This window comes from Oncorhynchus clarkii, chromosome 20 (genome assembly GCF_045791955.1).
Source record: "Oncorhynchus clarkii lewisi isolate Uvic-CL-2024 chromosome 20, UVic_Ocla_1.0, whole genome shotgun sequence".
NCBI classification, from domain to species: domain Eukaryota; kingdom Metazoa; phylum Chordata; class Actinopteri; order Salmoniformes; family Salmonidae; genus Oncorhynchus; species Oncorhynchus clarkii.
Window position 1 is genome coordinate 78,461,000 of NC_092166.1, and position 23,932 is coordinate 78,484,931.

Genomic DNA, 23,932 nt, shown 5'->3' on the forward strand with positions numbered 1-23,932 from the left:
AATTCTTTGCTCCAGTGCCTTTCCTTTCACCTTCACACCCCTGGGTCAGACTACACTCAATCATAGGACCTACTGAAGAGATGAGTCTTCAATAAAGACTTAAAGGTTGAGACCGAGTCTGCGTCTCTCACATGGGTAGGCAGACCATTCCATAAAATTTGAGCTCTACAGGAGAAAGCCCTGCCTCCAGCTGTTTGCTTAGAAATTCTTGGAACAATAAGAAGGCCTGCATCTTGTGACCGTAGTGTACGTGTAGGTATGTACGGCAGGACCAAATCGGAAAGATAGGTAGGAGCAAGCCCATGTAATGCTTTGTAGGTTAGCAGTAAAACCTTGAAATCAGCCCTTGCCTTAACAGGAATCCGGTGTAGAGAGGCTAGCACTGGAGTAATATGATCAAATTTTTTGGTTCTAGTCAAGAGTGCTAAACACGGCTGCTAGAATAACTGAAGTTTATTTAGTGCTTTATCCGGGTAGCCGGAAAGTAGAGCATTGCAGTATTCTAACCTAGAAGTGACAAAAGCATGGATAAAAACAATTTGGACAGAAAGTTTCTGATTTTTGCAATGTTATGTAGATGGAAAAAAGCTGTCCTTGAAACAGTCTTGATATGTTCGTCAATAGAGAGCTCAGGGTCCAGAGTAACGCCGAGGTCCTTCACAGTTTTATTTGAGACGACTGTAAAACCATCAAGATTAATTGTCAGATTTAACAGAAGATCTCTTTGTTTCTTGGGACCTAGAACAAGCATCTCTGTTTTGTCCAAGTTTAAAAGTAGACCATTTACATCCACTTCCTTATGTCTGAAACACAGGCTTCTAGCGAGGGCAATTTTGGGGCTTCACCATGTTTCATCGAAATGTACAGCTGTGTGTCATCCGCATAGCAGTGAAAGTTAACATTGTTTCCGAACGACATCACCAAGAGGTAAAATATATAGTGAAAACAATAGTGGTCCTAAAATGGAACCTTGAGGAACACCGAAATGTACAGTTTATTTGTCAGAGGACATACCCTCCACAGAGACAAACTGAAATCTTTCCGACAGATAAGATCTAAATCAGGCCAGAACTTGTCAGTATAGACCAATTTGGGTTTCCAATCTCTCCAAAAGAATGTGGTGATCGATGGTATCAAAAGCAGCAGTAAGCTCTAGAAGCACAAGCACAGATGCAGAGCCTCGGTCTGACGCCATTAAAAGGTCATTTACCACCTTCACAAGTGCAGTCTCAGTGCTATGATGGGGTCTGAAATCAGACTGAAGCGTTTCGTATACATTGTTTGTCTTCATGAAGGCAGTGAGTTGCTGTGCAACATATCTCCAAAATGTTACATTGTTGTTAAATCTTTCTATCCATTTCTATAACTTCTATGAAAGCATTTTAATTGCGAAAAATACATGATTTGATATAGACTGTCCTTTTCATGTGTTTATGAGTGTTTGAGTTTAAGTCCTTTACTGGCCGCAGTCTGCTTACACTTGATTTTCAAACTAGGAAACATGGTTTCTTTCAGAATTTATTAAACTTCTTCCTCTGGGGATCGTTTGTGTATATTTCTTTAGCTTTTTTTATTCAAAACACCCCCCAAATATTCTATGCGATTTCTTTGTATCTTCTACCTTAAGATATTTAAATGTTTTAAGATCGTACTAACATGGGCAATCAACCTATTTTCTTCTCTTTTTTTCAGGCCACCTGGGGTAGAAGACAGAAATGTGTGAAAATGATTTGATGAAACTTACATGTTGACCATATTGTGTGCGATAGCATTACAAAATAAATGTACACATACATGTTATTCAATCATTTCATCCAAACTGCTCACGTGCGTCCGCATAGCCAGTATTTCAGATGCCTGACACGCTACAAGTCCCACCTCACCCATCTACTGATTGATTTTGACAAGCATATATTCACGCGAGTGATTGAAAGAGAGTTAGCATTCTTAGCAATAGTTATCAACTGTACCGCAGAAATGGAACGTAAATCACAGAAAATAGATGTTGTGATGGCAGCTGCAGAGAAGTATTTGAGTATACGAGATTTGACTTCTGAAGAGTTACAGGGTCTGTTGAGTGGTGGTGTCCCATGAGATTTTAATGAGTGTTGGAAGGGTGTTTTTAATTCAACATATTGGACGCCAACCGCCATTAAACTGCAAAGAAGAAGAAAGACGAAGAAGGCCACACTCCAATAGGCTCTTTGCAGCCTCCAACGTTCTAATTGACCTCCGACCGGGTTGATGACTTCCGGAGCGAGTTCTGCTGTTGTTTTTATCATTAGCTTACTAGCTATCGTCGATGCATTTCTGACTGAAATAGTTCACAATGACTATGCTTAAATTACAGCCCCGCGAAGGAGGTGCTAATGAACATTGTTCAGTGCCTCTGTGTTCAGGTTCTTCCAAATGTCATGGTCATTGTGAGCTTCCATCGTTCCCCGGGCGATGTAGAGCTCAGAAAATGGTGGTTAGTGGCAGTACGTCGTGACAACTTTACTATCACCAAACACAGAAAGGTGTGTAGTACACATTTAGTCGAAAGTGACTTAGTTGAGGGAAAAATTGGGGGACGACAACAATACTTAAAAAGAGGTGCTGTTCCTACTGTCTTCGCGTGGAACTGGCACATTCAAAAGAGACCTGGTGTTTGGGAAAGAAGACAGAATCCTCCTGCTCCGACTGAGGGGGGTGAAGAACCTGGTGCGCAGCCTATGGACTGTGCCGTCTCTGATCCGGTCCAGAGCATGGGCCAAGCCAGTGTAAATGTACATGTGTTTATTTATAAACAATAATTTGTTTATCTACGACATGTATCAATCATTTGTGTTGTAGTGAATATCAGTTTGTGTGGAGCTTGTATTGGCTTTAGTTAGGCAATGAGTAACAGGGTTGGGGAAAGAAATCAGGTCAACACAGTACAGCCAGAATTAAAGATTGAATACAATGTTAGAGATGTGTGATTGTTTAACTGAACTGTTGAACATTTGCTGAAATACATTTTTTTTAAACAAATCTATTCTACTGTAGATTTCTTCACAAGAATATCAATACTTATTTTTCATAAAACCACTGAATTTGGCACCCATGCAGGGGATCCATTCAGGTGCGAGATAGACACAATAAAAGTGGTCAACCTTCTCTCTTATAGTTTTTGAAACCTGTAGATCACAGATTACAAAGTCACACCAGCTACAACCTGTGAGAAGGATTTGACCTTACACCTGCCAGTAGTAAGCATGAGATCTCTTCAACTTCAGCTCTCCATTCTGTATCTTCAGGTAAGGGCAGTCAACACAACTTGGTACATTTGGGCACTTGACCTCTAAGAGTCCAAAGTGTGGTCTCATGAGATCTCCTAAATATCGATCGACTAGGTGAAACTCTTATGACTAAGAGGCTTCATGCATAGCTTTTATTTTTTACACATGAGAGTATGCGTGAAATGTCTCTACACGCAGCACTTACCAGCAATTTTCTACAGGGAGACTCTTTGTGGCTGCAGCTCCTGTATTGCTATCAAATGTGATTTTGTCACAGTCCCTTCTAACGTGTCCTGCGCGGCGTGTGAGCGTCGTAGCGGGAAAGAGAAGATATGCACGTGTTCCTGAGAGTCGTGACTGTAAGGGAATAGCTGATAGCTCCCATCTTTAAAAAAATTAGATGCAAATTTGTTGGAAGAAAACATTTTTGACACAACCACATTTAGCTATCGTAATCGCGGTTCTATGAACTAAGTGGCTCATTAGGTTGATTGAAAACGATGGGGGGGTGACAAAATAGCCCTCTGGAATAAAAGGGGGATGTGTTCCCCTCACTTACATGCCAACTGAGCACATGATACAATCCATCAAAATGTCACAGCCAGTTCAATCAAATCAAATGTATTTTATAAAGCCCGTTTTACATCGGCAGTTGTCAACGTGCTTACCCAGCCTAAAACCACAAACAGCAAGCAGTCCAGAAGTAGAAGCACAGTGGCTAGGGAAAACTCCCTAGAAAAGCGAGGACCTATGAAAAAAAACCTAGAGAGGAACCCGGCTCCAAGGCGTGGCCAGTCTTCTTCTGGCTGTGCCAGAGTACATGGCCATTTAGGCCAGATCGTTCTTCAAGATGTGTACAGGTTCATAGATGACCAGCAGTGTCAAATAATAATCACAGTGGTTATAGAGGGGTGTAACAGGTCAGCACCTCAGGAGTAAATGTCAGTTGGCTTTTCATAGCCAAGTATTCAGAGGTCGAGATAACAGATCCAATGGAGAGAGAGGGGGGAGAGAGAGAGAGAGAGAGAGAGGGGGAGAGACAAAACAGCAGATCCGGGACTAGCTTAGGCAGACAATAGTGGGCGCTAGAGCTGCACTATCTTCTACGCTTACTTCGGTAATACACCCGTCGTATACACCGCCTTCAGACAAGGGTGTGCAACATCCTAAATTGCACGAAAATCCAAAAATGGTGGTGGAAAATTGTGTTTTATTTAGACAGTGCACATATCTTTCCCGTTTTTTCCCCCGAGAGGCTCGCCATTAAAGCTAGTTAAGGAGGAAAATGATGCCTTTGCAGCCTTAATGGATGATGCCTTATGTACGAGTCGGTCCATGGGGGACACAAGGGTATTACAGAAGAATGCACATAATTCCTAGACGATGGTGCAGATCTAGCACCAACTAGCGGCTGCCCAGGCTAGTCTGTGACAAGGTAGCACGTCCGGTGAACAGGTCAGGGTACCATCGTCGTAGGCAAAACAGCAGAAACTAGATCAGAAGTCTAGATCAGCAGTCTAAATCTAGATGTGAAATGTCACATGCTGTGGCATTGATCCATAAAACAGCTGAGCTAGGCTTGGTTCATTCAGATCTTATTATCCAGGTCACATGTGTCGCTGTAAATCTATTACGATTGCCAATGTAAGGACTTAATGGGTCAACTAAATAAGGTCATAATAATGTGCCGGCCTGTACAGGATCTCTCTGTGGTCCACAGTGTAGATTATGAGGTCTTCACTTTTTCAGCATACAGTGTGAAAGTACATTTGGATAAAATGGGGAGCTGTGTTGTTTTTCAGCAAGTTTCACAGATCTTTGGACAAACATATTAAATGGCAGAGTTACAAAAATTAGTCCAAATAATTACCCCCTGTCAGTGACCTACTCCAACCATTGCTATGTTCCTAAACTGGGTGTCAGAAATACACGCAGCCCGAAGACATTTGGGGTTACTTTCTGACCCTGCGTCATTTGAGCTGGGTTTTTGAAACTCCAATTTGATCTAATAAAGTCGATGGCAGAGTAACAAGAAGTATTGAATACCAAAGCAACAGATAATTTACAAGCCCATGTTCAGAAACAGGTGTCAGAAATACATCCAGCTTCCACGGGAATGTATACAGTGCATTTGGAAAGTATTCAGACTCCTTGACTTTTCCTCATTTTGTTAAAGATACTAAAATGGATTAAATATGTTTTTTTTTCCCACATCAATCTACACACAATACCCCATAATGACAAAGTGAAAACAGGTTTTTAGAAATGTTTGCAAATACCTTATTTACATAAGTATTCAAAACCTTTGCTATGAGACTTGAAATTGAGCTCAGGTGCATCCTGTTTCTATTGACCATCCTTGAGATGTTTCTACAACTTGATTTACGACAGGGTCCACCTGTGGTAAATTCAATTGATTGGACATGATTTGGAAAGGCACACACTTGTCTATATAAGGTCCCACAGTTGACAGTGCATGTCAGAGCAAACACCAAGTCATGAGGTCGAAGGAACTGTCCGAAGAGCTCCGAGACAGGATTGTGTCGAGGCACAGATCTAGGGAAGGGAACCAGAAGCATGGCAGCATCATGCTGTGGGGGTTTTTCAGCGGCAGATACTGGGAGACTAGCCAGGATTGAGGGAAAGATGAACTGAACAAAGTACAGAGAGATCCTTGATGAAAACTTACTCCATAGGGGAGGCAGGTAGACTAGTGGTTAGAGCGTTGGGCCAGTAACTGAAAGGTTGCTAGATTAGATCAAATCCCAGAGCTGACAAGGTAAAAATCTGTCGTTCTGCCCCTGAACAAGGCAGTTAACCCACTGTTCCTAGGCTGTCATTGTAAATAAGAATGTGTTCTTAACTGACTTGCCTAGTTAAATAAAAAATAAAAAAAGACAAGACAAGACAACGCAGGAATGGCTTCGGGACAAGTCTCTGAATGTCCTTGAGTGGCCCAGCCAGAGCCCGGATTTGAACATAATCCAATATCTCTGGAGAGACCTGAAAATAGCTGTGCAGCGACGTTCCCCATCCAACCTGACAGAGCTTGAGAGGATCTGCAGAGAAGAATGGGAGAAACTCCCCAAATACAGGTGTGCCAAGCTTGTAGCGTCATACCCAAGAAGACTGAGTATCTTGTTACCAAATACAGGTAACTGCTGAAATAATGGAAACAATTGAGTAAATGAGGGATACATGTACATGTATATTGAAAGCATGTGCTTCCACACAGGTGTAGTTCCGGAGTTAATTAAGTAATTAACGTTCCATCATGTATAAAAATGCTGGGCAGGCCATTATTTTGGCTACCATAGTTATTGCCACATAGGATGGCAATGCTGCCATCCACAGGGCATGAGTGGTCACTGAATAGTTTGATAAGCATAAAAACAATGTAAACCATATGCCAGGGCCATCTCAATCACCAGATCTCAACCCAATTGAACACTTATGGGAGATTCTGGAGCGACGCCTGAGACAGCGTTTTCCAACACCATCAGCAAAACAACAAATGATGGAAGCTCTCGTGGAAGAACGGTGTCGCATCTCTCCAATACAGTTCCAGACACTTCTAGAATCTATTCCAAGGTGCACTGAAGCTGTTCTGGCTTGTGGTGGCCCAACGCCTTATTAAGACACTTTATGTTGGTGTTTCCTTCATTTTGGCAGTTAACTGTACATTGGATGTAGTTCAGGCCAGTGAAATACAAATGACAAAATACTCAAAAGTAATTAAAAATATGTATTTCAAATACATGTAACATAGATACTGCCCATGTCTGGTTCTAGCCAAGCGTTTAGAAGAGTCAGGACAAGTGATAAATCCATTACATGGCCCCATCAAACATCAATGTTTTGAAGTGAAACACAACTTACGTAATTTACAAATGTTACATCCAGTCTCACAATTGGAAGTCTGATTTAATCATTGGAAAAAAATGGAAAGTATTTCTGTCTGCCTATGAACGAGTTGAATAGAAGGAGTTGAATAGAAGGTGTTGAATAGAAGGTTGTCCAGTTGAATTGCTAATATAGTAATAGCCTTGACCTCTATGACAGCTTTTACATCTGGGATGACTGAAAACCTGATGATAGGAGCCTCTGCTTTGTAGTTACTGTATTTTATCCCTCGGACAGAGCCATGTGCTGAAGGACTTATGTCAAACTGTCATAATAACAGTTTTAACTTCAATATTTAAAATCATCTCAATAATGTTGTACACAACCTGTTGGATCACTTGATGTATTTGCATAGCCATGGGCAGCGGGCCTGGGTTTCGGGTAAAGCCCCGCATGAGAGAGCAATTTTACAGTGCATTACTATAACCTATATGTCTAGACCTCTATGTACGGTGAACAAATGGTAGCATAAGTTAGCGGTATAGCCGGGATCAGCTTCCTGCACTGCAGGAAATGCAAACTTGTGGTGTATTTGAGTTAAAAATGCTTGTAAAGTGTGTAATTTCCTCTTAGACATTTCAGACTTGATTTGCCCTGATGAAAAATGCATCAACACCTACAAAAATATCAATTTAATTACAAATCAACATAAACATTCAGGATTATTTTCCTGCTGTAGCAAACTGTATCAAATTAAGATCCTACCTGTATGCATCCTTCTTTCCTCCCATCCTTGAACAAATCACAGATAGATGGCTTGCACGAAAATGTTTGTTTAATTGTGTGAAAATATACTTAGTTTTTACATTAGCCTACTTTGGAAAATCTGTACAAGGTCCTTATATTGCAAGCATTTCGTTTGGTCTGTTTTGTTGATATTCTAACTCCCTTTTTACTAGCCTATGTGTTTACCCCTCTACGGGCGGTTTTGATGATGGAGGCTGGATTCCAAAAGGATGCAAACATGTATTACGAGCCATGCTTCACAGGTAGCCTATGTCATAGCGGTCCGTTTTTGCTTCCCCTTATGAGTAGGCTAATCTGGGGTAGTATTTTTTTATTTTTTTATTTAACTAAACAAGTCAGTTAAGAACAAATTCTACCCTGGCCAAACCATTCCCTAACCCGGACGAGGCTGGGCCAATTGTGCGCCGCCCTTTGGGACTCCTGATCCCGGCCGGTTGTGATACAGCCCGGGATTGAACCTGGTCTGTAGTGACACCTCTAACACTGCAGTGCCTTAGACCGCTGCGCCACTCAGGATCCCCAACTGAGGATAAACTGAGGCCAAATCTTCCTCTGTGTTCGAGAGACCGAGAGGGGCAGGCGTGGTGCTCTCCGAGGTGAAATTAAATATTTAAGAACAGATCGAAATGTTCCTCGTAACAACTTTTTAGGCACAGTTTTCTAATAGTATTATAATATATTTGTCAGTTAGGGTGTCAGAAAGGCCTACGGGTCTAAGTACTCAACAACTGACACTCAATAACGTTTTCCTTATTTTTTCACTGTTGGAAATTTGCCTTTGTAGCCTATTGTCTTTTGCCATATGTTCCAAATGTCACTTTGCTTTTAACTCATTCTGTGAGTTATGTCGATGTAGGTCAGAAGAGCATCTTTAAAAACTTTATAATGGCCATTAACTGCACTGTAAAATATGTTCTCAAAAGAAGGATAATGAGTTGAGAAGATGTCCTCTCTCTGTTGCTGAAGGTCAAGCTGGCCATCAAGGGGGTCGTTCCCGAAGACCTCGGGGTGGGTAAGGCTTCCTCCGTGTCTGATGTAATCTGCTGCTAGAACGTTGGCTGGGGGGAGGAGATCTTCAGTGATTCTCGCTGCCTTCAGGTGGTTGGCAAACAAAACATCTGGAATGCCTTGGCGGGAAATGGTATGGGCATTCAATGCTGGAATTAAGTTATCTATTCCAGTTGTGCAGCATCTTCTTGCAAACGAGGAGACGCAGAACTTGGTACACAGGTCATCAATGTCCAACAAACCATCGCTTGTCATGCTGCATAGTGCGTGCTTGATGGGGTCATTTACCCTGGCATTGATTTCAACCCACTTTCTCTCTGCTTCTTGATTCTGTCTGGATTCACTCTGAATGTAAGGGGGCCTGTTGATATTGGTGCGATGTGCTTGGAGGTTGTCTTGCTGGTATAGACACAGGTAGAATTCCTTACCGTAGTCAACACTTAACTGATCGAACAAGCCATGTTTCAGACAGATGTCTCTGTAGATCTCATCATAAATGGTCAGGTTGTTCTTGATTGGCATTACAGAAAACCCCAAAATTTTGCCACTGAAACTGTCAGATGCCAGAACTTCAGTGACACCAAAATCATTGAGCTTCTCATTTTGATCCATGTAAAGTTGTTGTCCCACATATTCTGTAGGGTACACGTGAGGATTCATCTGGCTGGCGGTGCCCTCTCTTCGCATTTGAGTGTAGACTGGTTTCATCAGTATCTGTGCCTGTCTGACGCTTCTCTCTCCCAACCTGAAGCCAGCAGCTCTTAGCATACCTGTCATGACCTTCCTGCCACAAACTGGTCCACTTCTAGTGACCGCTGCAACGATAGCATTAACACCTTCTCTTCCAAGTCGTGAGTAGTCATAGCGATGTATATCTCGTGCAGCGCAGAACTGATAGATGGACGAAGTGCTAGCTCCCCTCTCAATTCCGTATTGCGTCTCCAGAACATGTTTCACTTCACTGCACGTGTATCCCAATTCCTCTACTAACCTCCGAATTATGGTTTCATAATCATTAAGAACTGACATAGCTGAATGTGATTCCAGCCAGACACTCTCTCATGAAGTTTTAATTGTGTGATCAACTCCGAAAGTAACTTTTCCTCCTTCCTAGACTCGCAAAAGCCATTGGAAGAGCAGACCAAGGTTCCTCCTCTCTGTCCTTCTCTACCAATGGGTTTTGAGAAGGATGTGACTGGAGTTGATTTCCACACACACACACACACACACACACACACACACACACACACACACACACACACACACACACACACACACACACACACACACACACACACACACACACACACACACACACACACACACACACACACACTATCTGTAACTCTAGCCTAAATGAAATTGTAGACCAGGCCTACACAACAAATTCCTCCGTGTTAAATTTAACACTGATCCAGAGTCTGTAGGGGTTCAGTGTTAAAGGTCCCACACAGTCATTCTGATTCCCATGTAAAATAGCCTTTTGAGTAACCAACATATCTTCCTAATAAAAACGCTCTGAATTTGTGAAACTGAAAAGACGGACAGAGCGAGCGGGGAACTAATAGGCTGAGTGGGCGGGAAGTGGAGGCTGGTGGGAGGAGATTTAGGAGAACAGGCTCGTTGTAATGGTTATAGTGGAATTAATGAAATGGAGTCAAGCACATGGTTTTCCATATGTTTGATGTGTTTGAAACCGTTCCATTTATTCCATTCCAGCCATTACAATGAGCCTGTCCTCCTATAGCTCCTTCCACCAGCCTCCTCTGGTTGACTGACAATTCTTTGAAACGCCTATGTCAAGCAACTTGGATGCAGTGTTGCAATGAGATAATGTGAAGCAAATTTGCTAATACACAAAGCAACTCAAACATTTGGATGTTGAATGCAACAAATAAAACAATTCCAGTTTGAATTGAGTGGGCATACTGCTCCAAAAACTGCATTCTGACACCATGTATTTAGTCTGTTTTGACTGACTGTTTGGCTTTCATTCCAACTTTTCCCACCACTGTGGATTATATTTATAGCCCTCTCATTAGTCTGAAGCCTCGGCTATGTGTTTGGCATGCTTACAAAGTTAGCTAGCCTCTAACTTTGCAATCTGAACCCTCTGGTAAATGTGGATAAGTGTAATGTTAGCAAATGCATGACATAGTAGATCGGGATCTGTGAAAAACACCCCTCAAGCCTGAAGTGTCTCCACTTGCACTGTTGAATAGCTTTTTGGTGACACGACTGGATTAGACACTTAAGGAGGGCATTCATGTGTGTCTGCGAAGGCAGAGGTCCTGGGTTCGAGCCTTTGTATGAGACACATTAGGAGGAAGCGGTAGTCGCTAAGCAAGCAGCACGACGTCCTTTACACTTCGTTGAAGTGAACATTGACAGCACAATTAATAAAATGCTTCTGTGTCTGAAATCTGTCTTGCCTACTGGTTACTAAAAGTATATACTCTGTACTTATCATACTAGCAGTATTTTCAATTTACAACATACTGTTTAGTAAAAATGAATGCACTAAGTAACAAATATCAACATACTAGGCCTACTGAGATGATCTAATGTGCAATGGGGAACGTGCACGAAGATGGTAGCATTCAGATATGACCTCATTGTTTTACCACTATCCACTGAGTTGTTAAACTGCGGTGACTGTGTGGTTCAATGCACCATCTACTTTTTTCACTTTCTCAAATTGCCGGCATCTTGGGGATAGAATTGGGATAACGTTTACTAGTGTGCTAATGTATAATTCAATCAATGAGTAATAGAGAGCAATCTACAATACGGCGAACTTAACAAAAAAAAGGAATTTGTGGTAAGTGCATGGAGGCCGCCATCTTTATGCATGCATCATTCCACCATTGTTCCCTGTCATTCGTTCACTTGGGTCCACTGCATTCCCTTGTGTGATTACCAGCTGCTGTCAAACACAAGGTGAGTCTGAAAAGACGATTCTCTTCCTCAATAGTGTGCAGTGAATTCATAGATGACATCCTGGCATTATAAAAAAAAAATCTGTTTATAAAATAGGATTCACAAAAAAAGCATAAATTCAGGTCAATGCAAGTTAACTTAATTCATTCCTGAGGGGCAATTATTTCAGGCAGGCATAGGATACAGTTAAACGACAGTCAAAATCACGTGGTTCATCGAATGATATTTGGATGAAACCAGTTCAATGTAGGGGTGACCAAAGTGTAAAAAATTATTGTTGGATCAGAAAATGACTAGTTTCATCATCTGAATTCAGGAAGTCAGATTCTATATTGGCTTATTGGGGGCAGCTGTAACAGGCATGGGTGGCTTCAGGGAGGGGCGTGACGGTGCTGAAGCACCCCTCAAGAACAGGTCTACCATCCCCTTTAGCACCCCCAAGAAAATAATGTATGTGTCCAGGCATGTACACCATATATTGCAAGCACCCCTACATAGCAACCAAGCCACCCCTCAGCTAACCCAGTTAACCGAAAGGTTGCTGGACAAAATCCCCGAGCTGACAAGGTACAAATCTGTCGTTCTTCCCCTGAAAAAGGCAGATAACCCACTGTTCGCTGTTATTGTAAGTAAGAATTTGTTCTTAACTGACTTGCCTAGTTAAATAAAGGTTTAAAAAAAGAGGCTACCATATGCAAGGGGTCTATTCTTGCCTGCCACTGCAAAGGTTACTGGAGGTGCCTGAAAGAGATCCTGGAGGGAAATTGGAGGAGCCTAAAGCTTTGTCCAAAACAAACAGTTAACCTCTCAACCCTGAGTCAGCATTTAGTGAGGGCTTCCCCTGACAGTTGGTTGGCTAGCCTATTTATAACAAATGTGTGTGTGTTTTAAGAAAGAGGGGATCACTGCTGAACTCAGCAAGGGCTTCCCCTGGGCTGGCTGGCTGGATTACCATGGTGTGCTCTTTAGGAAACAGGCAGGTATTACCGCAGAAGATTCATGTGTGTGTAGAAGGAAACACAATGAAAAGTATTTCTAAATGTTGATTAGCTTGTGCTCTTTTATTTAACTAGGCAAGTCAGTTAAGAACAAATTCTTACTTACAATGACAGCCTGCCATGGAACAGTGGGCAGAACAACATATTTCTACCTTGTCAGCTTGGGGATTTGATCCAGCAACCTTTCAGTGACTGGCCCAATGCACTAACCACTAGGCTACCTGCCACCCCTTATAATCTGGGCTTTTAGTGCCCTCTGTTGGAAAATAGTTACTATAAATTGTTTAAAAGCCCAGTGCAGCCGTTTTTATCTCAATATCAAATCATTTCTGAGTAACAATTAAGTACATTACTGTGATTGTTTTCAATCAAAATCATTTAAAAAATGTAAACGCTGTTATTGGCAGAGAGGTTTGGAACTCTCTTATTGGTCTATTAACTCATTTACAGCCCCATTCCACTAAAACAGGCTGAAATTTCAGGCGTCTTTTCAAACAGCTCTTACACTACAAGGTCATTTTCATAATTTTCACAATTTCACAGTATTATTCCGGCCTCATAGAGTGGAAGGGGGGAACGAGGTCAAATCATGACGTCAGTGATCTTCAGGTCAGAAAGTTGGAGGTCTATAAAGATGCCAGAGTTTCTGACTTGGAATTCCGAGTTGGAAGACCGTTCAATATTTTTTTTCCTAATTGGATCTTGTTTTTTTTCCCGAATTCCCAGTTGACTTGAACGCACTGAAGTCGGAAGTCTGAGATTTCTGACTTCCAAGTTGTTTTGAACACTGCATTAGTCTCAGCAGAGGGAGGGAGAGAGCAGCAGAGTCCGCCTCATGGTCCCTGGTCCCTCCTTCCTTTCCTCTGGTGAGACTGACCAGAGAGAGGGGACACTGTCTTCCACCTGCTCTCTCCTTCCTTTCCTCCGGTGAGACTGACCAGAGAGAGGGGACACCGTCTTCCACCTGCTCTCTCCTTCCTTTCCTCTGGTGAGACTGACCAGAGAGAGGGGACACTGTCTTCCACCTGCTCTCTCCTTCTTTTCCTCCGGTGAGACTGACCAGCGAGGGGACACAGTCTTCCACCTGATGGAGAAACTCGAGTCGCAGCGCATCTGCCTCATGGTCCCTGCTCTCTCCTTCCTTTCCTACGATGAGACTGACCAGCGAGGGGACACAGTCTTCCACCTCATGGAGAAACTCGAGTCGCACCGCATCTGCCTCATGCACAAATTCATGTTGTTCCTATGACCAGAGAAAGTTAAATATTCATTCATATTAAAATAGACACGACCAGCAGCTAATAATAATAATAAAGATGCCTTGGCTACTCATTCATTGCAGTTGCAGCGCGAGTGGAAGTAGGGAGAAGTGCATTTATGTTTTGCAATAGCATTGAATAAAACAGTGTTGACAGTGCTGAATAAAAACTTAAACATAAACTCACTCATAAAAACAACAGCTCTTTGTTGTATTCTTTGACAGTCTCTCTCTGGGCAAGGTTTTAAAAGTGATGAAAACCCACTTAGGTTAGTATCAAACTTTAATGTGGCCGGGGTCGTGGAAGCTGTAGGCATGGTGATTTGAGGCCTGATTACCTGTGACGATGAGACAGCCTACAGGGAGGTCAGTCACATGCATGCCCCCATCCACATCGACAGTGGAACAGGTCGAGAGCTTCAAGATCCTCAGTGCTAGCTCTGATGAGTTGTCACGTTCTGACCTTTATTTCCTTTGTTTTGTCATTATTTAGTATGGTCAGGGCGTGAGTTGGGGTGGGCAGTCTATGTTTGTTTTTCTATGGTTCTCAATCAGAGGCAGGTGTCATTAGTTGTCTCTGATTGAGAATCATACTTAGGTAGCCTGGGTTTCACTGTGTGTTTGTGGGTGATTGTTCCTGTCTCTGTGTTTGCACCAGATAGGACTGTTTTGTTTTTTTCACGGTTCTTGTTTTGTAGATTGTTGTATTTTTATCTTTATTAAAGATGTACAAAACTAACCACGCTGCATTTTGGTCCGCCTCTCTTTCCCCAGAAGAAAACTGTTACATGAGTACAGTAAATATGATTTAAAATGGCTGACACTATGAGGCCAATCTTTAGCTGTGTATCGAAATCAGACTGTATCTGGGGAAGGGTAGTTTCTGTCCCTCCTTGGCCTCGAAGAAGGTGTATAATAGGCTGATGATGTTGACGCAGGCCATGAAGGCTGCCTACTCGTTGAACTTGTCAGATATCACTACACACTTTTTTTTTATACAGTGGACACAGATGTCGTTTTTGTTTTGCTGGCCAGTAAAGACTATTTTACAAATCAGATATTTTGTGTCCTCGTCAAATTCGGTGTTGATATAAACGAACATGGGCATGTCCACTTCTTATTTAGGGGTCAACCACCTCAAAACAGACTCACTGGTAGGGGAGAAGAGATACAAGTGTTAAACATCAGAGACAGACTCAATAGGAAGGTAAACAACTGAGGTTCAATTTAGGTCAAAGTCCTCACACCAAGCAAAATAATGTAGAGGAAGCTGTATGTGAAGTGAGGTGCTTACCCAGAGAAGTCTTGCAGACTGAAGATCAATGAAGAGATGCACACATTTGATCTTGCTTTGAATGTTACATTAAATTCAATATATTTCAGCCAGCTGCTTTTAAAAAGGGATGCTGGTTGATTTCTATTGGAGATAATGACTCAAGACTAGTGTGTTAAAATTAGACACCGGCTCAATATGCATATCAATGTCTGGCCTTGCCCCCAGCCATTTACGGTGTGATGTCTGGCAACGCATGGCTTGTCAACATTCGACAGACTGAGTTAACTGCTATTGTTCATGACAGAAAAGTGAGTGAGAAGATACTTTACTTAATCAACATTTGATCATCCAAATAGATACTTGAGAACAAATAGTCCCAGTAGTGACATTGTTCGACAAAACTAGGCAACTCACGTACTGTATATTGGTCCTGCATATGAATTGAACCTCACTCTTAAGTGCAGCTAGCCTAGCGGCTAAGAGCGTTGGGCCAGTAACCGAAAGGACACTGGGTTTTAATCCCTGGGTTGACTAGGTGAAAAATCTTCGATGTGCCCTTGCACAAGGCACTTAACCTTAATAGCTCATGTACGTTGCTCTGGATAAGAGCGTCTGGTAACTGACCAACAAACAACGATGTTAACAGACTGAAGGGTTTACATCACCAGTTTGGTATACACGGCATTGACTACATGTTCATTAGTACCTGTACCTTGTTGAAGTACTGTCCAGCCTCGAAGGGCACTGCATTGTAGGTGGAGATCCAAATAACAGGTTTGTTTGTGGGATTCTTGGCTCTGTATAAGGCTAGGGCAGTCTCTCATGGAACCACCTGAATCTCAAGTGGCAGTACTACTTTATCAAACACTATATCTCACTATCTCCTACCCATCCCAGAGCCAAGTCATAGACTGTTTTCTCTGCTACCGCACGGCAAGCGGTCCCTGGAGCACCAAGTCTTGGACCAAAAGACTCCTTAACAGCTTCTACCCCCAAGCTATAAGACTTCTTGGAATGTTTAGGTGGTTTAAACTAACCAAATGGCCACCCGGACTATTTACATTGACCCCCCCTGTTTTTACACTGCTGCTACTCGCTGTTTATTATCTATGCATAGTCACTTTACAAATGACCTTGATTAACCTGTACCCCCGCACATTGACTCAGTACTGGTACCCCCTGTATATAGCCTCCACATTGACTCAGTACCGGTACCCCCTGTATATAGCCTCCACATTGACTCAGTACCGGTACCCCCTGTATATAGCCACCACATTGACTCTGTACCGGTACCCCCTGTATATAGTCTCCACATTGACTCTGTACCGTAACACCGTGTATAGAGCCTCCACATTGACTCAGTACCGGTACCCCCTGTATATAGCCTCCACATTGACTCTGTACCAGTACCCCCTGTATATAGCCTCCACATTGACTCTGTACCGGTACCCCCTGTATATAGCCTCCACATTGACTCAGTACCGGTACCCCCTGAATATAGCCTCCACATTGACTCAGTACCAGTACCCCCTGTATATAGCCTCCACATTGACTCTGTACCGGTACCCCCTGTATATAGCCTCCACATTGACTCAGTACCGTAACACCGTGTATAGAGCCTCCACATTGACTCGGTACCGGTACCCCCTGTATATAGCCTCCACATTGACTCTGTACCAGTACCACTTGTATATAGCCTCCACATTGACTCTGTACCAGTACCCCCCTGTATATAGCCTCCACATTGACTCAGTATAGTTACCCCCTGTATATAACCTCCACATAGACTCAGTACCGGTACACCCTGTATATAGCCTCCACATTGACTCAGTACCGGTACCCCCTGTATATAGCCTCCACATTGACTCTGTACCGGTACCCCCTGTATATAGCCTCCACATTGACTCTGTACCGGTACCCCCTGTATATAGCCTCCACATTGACTCTGTACCAGTACCCCCTGTATATAGCCTCCACATTGACTCTGTACCGGTACCCCCTGTATATAGCCTCCACATTGACTCAGTACCGTAACACCGTGTATAGAGCCTCCACATTGACTCGGTACCGGTACCCCCTGTATATAGCCTCCACATTGACTCTGTACCAGTACCACTTGTATATAGCCTCCACATTGACTCTGTACCAGTACCCCCTGTATATAGCCTCCACATTGACTCTGTACCGGTACCTCCCCTGTATATATCCTCCACATAGACTCTGTACCAGGACCCCCTGTATATACAAAACAACTTTAGTGTATTTAGTAAATATTTGATTAACTCTATTTATTTGACTGCATTGTTGGTTAAGGGTTTGTAAGTAAGCATTTCACGGCAACTTCTACACCCGTTGTATTCGGCACATGTGACAAATAACATTTGATTTGATATGTGTGTGTCTCTATCTGGGTTCAAGCTTCAGTCCAGTCAGATACTGCTCCTATCTCGCATTGCCTGGGGGTGAAAACATGAAATGTGTTAACTTTAATGTTTCTGAACTAGCTGAACCTTGGCTTCATGTTGATATCTGATTGGTTCAGGGATAGATTTGGCCAAACTGACAGCACCACCGCAGCAGTGTAACTAAATAGTGCCGGTTCACTGCACTACAATAAACTGTCACTATTGTAAAGGCACAGATAAAACGGGACTTAATTATAAAGCATTGTTGGTAAAGGAAGCAAGACATTTCGCTAGCTAGCAAGACATCAGCATTGAGCTGAGAGAAAAATACCTTTAAGGCTACTGTATACAATACAGCCAGTTTGATAGAGCATTGTCAACCGCCTTGGAAAGATTAGACGACAGGGAGGCTACTAGAACAGGTCTTGGTGAGAATGTCCACTGTCAAGATGGATCCTCAATGTATATTGTCTAATGAAATAAACACATTTTGCCATAAACATTACATAGGCTAAACTTACATTTTGGTGGGAGTTTATAACTATAGAAATTTACTTTTCCAAACAACTACGGGAAAAGGGCATCTTAAAAGACCAGCCATATTTTTATTTTACCTTTATTTAACTAGGCAAGTAAATTAAGAACTAATTCTTATTTTCAATGCCGGCCTATGAACAGGGGGTTAACTGCCTGTTCAGGGGCAGAAAGACAGATTTGTACCTTGTCAGCTGGGAGATTATGAACTTGCAACCTTTCGGTTACTAGTCCAACGCTCTAACCACTAGGCTACCATAATTTATGCACACATTTAAACAGGTAAATTCTTAATGAACAGTACTATCACAACTTGAAAATATTGAAAACAAATAATCAAAGGCGCGCAATCACCTATGCGCCTTGCCAGCGGTGGTAACAGGTTTTGCGATAAGAAACCAACGAAATACAAAAGGTAAACGTTTCTAAATAAATGATAGCCTAATAGTAACCAGACTCTGGTGTTTGTTATAACAACATCTCTTAAAAATACATTGTTAACTCGCTTTAGTGATATTATAGGTAGCAATTTGTTTGTGGGGAGAAACCGAGGAAATTTGTTCATGTACATCGTCATCGCCATACAGCAATCGGTCTTGCCTTGGAATGTTTAGGTAATTTGGGTAGACTTCTCTGTAGGGCTAGTGGACTTCATACTATACTTCGCTGTGTGTTTTTCAGGGCAATAGGCTATCTGTAGTAGAGTAATCCACTAGTCAAACACCTGTTTTTTATTTATTTATTTTTATTTCACCTTTATTTAACCAGGTAGGCTAGTAGAGAACAAGTTCTCATTTGGCCAAGATAAAGCGTAGCAATTCGACACAACAACACAGAGTTACACATGGAATAAACAAAACATACAGTCAATAATACAGTAGAACAAAATAAAACAAAAAGTCTATATACAGTGAGTGCAAATGAGGTAAGTTAAGGAAATAAATAGGCCGTGTTAAGACACGTTGTTAGACCATTTTACACAAACGTTCATCATGGAGTTATGTTTGGTCTTCTAACTGTATACATTGTTGCAGAGTGATTACACGCAATTGTAAAGCACAACGGTTACATGCTGACACCCCTTCCTGCTTCTCACGCCTGGCTTGTGGAGATGTTGCTTGCAGGGTCTCAACTGCGCATGCTCCATGTAGAAGCGTTGTAATTTCGTCCTGTCAAAATGTACTAATTGAACATCGTTTCCGAGTTTGATAGTAGACTTTTGATTGTAGTTCAACTGTTACGCCAACGTAGTTATCACTAATTGCTCAAATTACACAGCCGTTGCAAATGAGATTAACAAATGAAGGGGACAAACCAGGAAATTATTTGTGTAATGCCCAGCGTGCATTTCGTTTCGTGAAGAAATAATGAAGTTGCAAAGTATGACACTTACCAAACGTCTCTCTTCGTTTGCATTGGTGGACTGTAATATCTCTGTGTTCTATCGGCAGTATAGAGCTTTGGTAAAAAAATATATATATATATATATCAACCATGACCCTGAATAGTAAGGCCGAGAACAGGCTGTGAATGTTTTTAATGAATCGTCAGTACACTCTGGTTTCTCTTCAGATCGCATAAATCTTTCGCCTTTTACTAAAGATTTCCGTGGAGAGGAACATTATGAGTATCAACTAATTTTTTGATGCCCGGCTTCACGGCTGGGCTTCCTACACGTGTTAATAATAATATAACATTTTGAACGTTGTAGGTCTCATGTTGACCTGTATTTTTATAGTTTTGATCTCGCCTTTATTTAACCAGGTAGGCAAATTGAGAACAAGTTATCATTTACAACTGCGACCTGGCCAAGATAAAACTGTGCAACACGAACAACAACACAGAGTTACACGTGGAATAAACAAACATACGATCAATAATAAAATAGAAAAAGTATATTTACAGTGTGTGCAAGTGAGGTAGTGGTGAAATAATTACAATATAGCAATTAAACACTCGAGTGATAGATGTGCAGAAGATGAATGTGCAAGTAGAGATACTGGTGTGCAATGTTGTTGGATGGGCTATTTACAGATTGGCTATGTACAGGTGCAGTGGGGATCTGTGAGCTGCTCTGACAGCTAGTGCTTAAAGCTAGTGAGGGAGATATTTTTTTATTTTATTTTTATTTCACCTTTATTTAACCAGGTAGGCTAGTTGAGAACAAGTTCTCATTTGCAACTGCGACCTGGCCAAGATAAAGCATAGCAGTGTGAACAGACAACAGAGTTACACATGGAGTAAACAATTAACAAGTCAATAACACAGTAGAAAAAAATAGTCTATATACATTGTGTGCAAAAGGCATGAGGAGGTAGGCGAATAATTACAATTTAGCAGGTTAACACTGGAGTGATGAATGATCAGATGGTCATGTACAGGTAGAGATATTGGTGTGCAAAAGAGCAGAAAAGTAAATAAATAAAAACAGTATGGTGATGAGGTAGGTAAATTGGGTGGGCTATTTACCGATAGACTATGTACAGCTGCAGCGATCGGTTAGCTGCTCAGATAGCAGATGTTTGAAGTTGGTGAGGGAGATGAAAGTCTCCAACTTCAGTGATTTTTGCAATTCGTTCCAGTCACAGGCAGCAGAGAACTGGAACGAAAGGCGGCCAAATTAGGTGTTGGCTTTAGGGATGATCAGTGAGATACACCTGCTGGAGCGCGTGCTACGGGTGGGTGTTGCCATCGTGACCAGTGAACTGAGATAAGGCGGAGCTTTACCTAGCATGGACTTGTAGATGACCTGGAGCCAGTGGGTCTGGCGACAGATATGGAGTGAGGGCCAGCCAACGAGAGCATACAGGTCGCAGTGGTGGGTAGTATATGGGGCTTTGGTGACAAAACGGATGGCGCTGTGATAGACTGCATCCAATTTGCTGAGTAGAGTTTTGGAGGCTATTTTGTAAATGACATCACCGAAGTCAAGGATCGGTAGGATGGTCAGTTTTACGAGGGTATGTTTATTTGGGGAACTTTAAATTGGAGCATCGGAGAAAAATGCAGCGCTCACAGTCAGAGTTCTGGTATCTTCTCAGTTAAAAGCAGGGGCAACTTCATGCAATGTGGTTTGAAAAAGTGTGATGGGTGGTGAATTATATCTAATTGTGATTTACTGTATTTTACAGTATCCAATACTAATATACAGGCAACTGGCAGCTTGTAAAGTTACTGTAAAACAACAGTATAGTGCATTACTGTAATCTTATTCCAGTAATTGTAACCATTGACTGGATTAAATTAATTGAGGGGAGATCGGGTGTGTATTTTACTTTAATTGCATGGGATTGGTGCAATCAGGTTGGCTGCTAGCTAATGGGTTTGCAGATTACAGCATATCAATTGAATGCCAGTTTGGAAGCCTTCATTAAGGCCTAGAAGGGCAGGTGCTATAAAAACCAATTGCATACTCCAAGCCTCCTCACGCCATTCTAAAAACCCATTGGAGGAGAAAGTCAGAGGGGAGGGAAAGAGAATGCAATTGAGATTCTCCCAATGACCACAGCGCAAAACAGACCGAAGGACATGGCAAATACTCAGCAAGGTGTACGACTTGTTGCCACTCCAATCTGTCCACTATACACATTTAATTGATGGGGTACTACTACCACATATCAGTTGAATTTGTACAGCACTCTAACTAACGGGTGGCACAAATGTAGCCTCTTACAAGGCACGCCTCAAAATATGTTAATGAGCCATTAACATCATCATTACCATGCCACCACTAGTAGTCAAAATGTTTTTGCCACTCAAAAAATATGGTACGGTACTGTATTCTGTGGAGTGGAATTACACCATTCTATATACAGCAATTATTTCCCTGCCCACAACATTTCCCCACAATGCACCATAATGTACTGTGTGCTGCAGTATAATGCTTCACAGTGTTTTACTGTCGTACAGATTGACCATATCAATCAGTTTTCCTTTACAGTGTAATATTATGTGTAATACATTGATACAAATCGTGTAAATGTTGTACGCACCTCGTTTGGTTGGTTCACTTCGGACCTTGATGTCTCTCAAACCTATCACTCGGAATTGAAAAAGTTGCCTGTTGCCAATCCCACAGTGCAGTGCGGTTACAGTAGTGTACTGTTAAACCTAAGTTTCTTTAGAATTTCCAGCATAATTTACTGTTTATGCCTAAAAATCTCCCAGAGAGTGTTGTCATTTATGGCAATTTACTGTAAATAATTAATAAGGTACTTTACTGTTAGTTTGATTGTATAATCCTGTCAAAACAACAAGATAGTTTTACAGTGCATGTGGCACTGGTAGTAGGCTACATTCTTTAGAAGCAGTAGGAGACAGTGTGTCAATACGTGTTGTTCTGTGATTAGGCTGAAGTTGGTTATGTAGTTAGCTGTGTGTGTGTGTGTGTGTGTGTGTGTGCGTGTGTGTGTGTGTGTGTGTGTGTGTGTGTGTGTGTGTGTGTGTGTGTGTGTGTGTGTGTGTGTGTGTGTGTGTGTGTGTAACCAGTGTGTATTCTACCGGTATGTATAGGTTGTGCATGTGTGTAGCAGTAGTTCACAAGTGAGCAGAGGGAAGTGTGTGGGTCTGGTGAGAGAGATAAGATAATACACTGCGTATCTGTCACCCTGTCTGTATCAGAGCTTAGATCCACCTCTTATTGAGGTTTATTATACATGCAAATAGGCCCTGTTCTACCTTCTCATCAACACGATCAGTTATATGGTTCAGGTGAATTCATCTGAGGAATTTGTTGGGTGTGTTTTTGTACTGTTGTGTCTCTGTTTTTGTGTAGTTTTTAGTCATTAGTATTTGTGAATAATTATGAATGATTAATTTAATTTGACCAATATTAAAATACTTTTCTAATAACCTCTACTACCCACCAGGTGGCGACAGTACTTCATTGAGACGTGGGAAGTGTGAAACTGCTGTTGAACTGGGATGTTGTTGAATCACTGGGAGAATCTCCATTGCATTTCCTTGATTCCTCGTATCCTCTCTTCTCGCCTCCTTCTCATAACCCATTTCATAAGAAAGTCAGAGGTCCTTCTCCTCTGACCTTCTCATCCAATGGTTTTTAAGAAGAAGACAAGGAAGTGCATGCGAGGAATCGGGGAGTTGCTCATCAGGTAATTCCCACCTCCTCCCAGACATCCCCAATTCCACCTCTTTTCCTCCATCGATTTAGGCCTGGCTTGCAGTCGGCGTTCCAATTTATCCCCAAAGTGTTCGATGGAGTTGAAGTCAGGGCTCTGTGCAGGCCAGTCAAGTTCTTCCACACCGATCTCGATAAACCATTTCTGTATGGACCTCGCTTTGTCCACGTGCGGCATTGTCATGCTGAAACAGGAAAGAGCTTTCCCCAAACTGTTGCCACAAAGTTGGAAGCACAGAATCGTCTAGAATGTCATTGTATGCTGTAGCGTTAAGATTTCCCTTCACTGGATCTATGGGGCCTAGCTCGAACCATGAAAAATAGCCCCAGACCGTTATTTATAATCCACCAAACTTTACAGTTGGCACTATGCATTGGGGCAGGTAGCGTTTTCCTGGCATCCGCTAAACCCAGATTAGTCCGTCGGACTGCTAGATGGTGAAGCGTAATTCATCACGCACCC

General features: G+C 42.1%; 1 protein-coding gene and 1 non-coding gene across 2 annotated transcripts; one reads left to right on the forward strand and one right to left on the reverse strand.

Annotated features, from left to right (window-relative positions):
- Positions 1-7,785: 7,785 nt before the first annotated feature.
- Positions 7,786-10,031, reverse strand: LOC139375708 (uncharacterized). The gene has a single exon (XM_071117518.1). The coding sequence runs from the start codon at positions 9,948-9,950 to the stop codon at positions 8,739-8,741; it is 1,212 nt and encodes a 403-aa protein (XP_070973619.1). The 5' UTR covers positions 9,951-10,031; the 3' UTR covers positions 7,786-8,738.
- Positions 10,032-19,884: 9,853 nt separating this feature from the next.
- On the forward strand, positions 19,885-20,000 carry LOC139377748 (U5 spliceosomal RNA). The gene has a single exon (XR_011628222.1). It is a non-coding gene; the product is annotated as a U5 spliceosomal RNA (small nuclear RNA).
- The last annotated feature ends 3,932 nt before the right edge of the window (positions 20,001-23,932 follow it).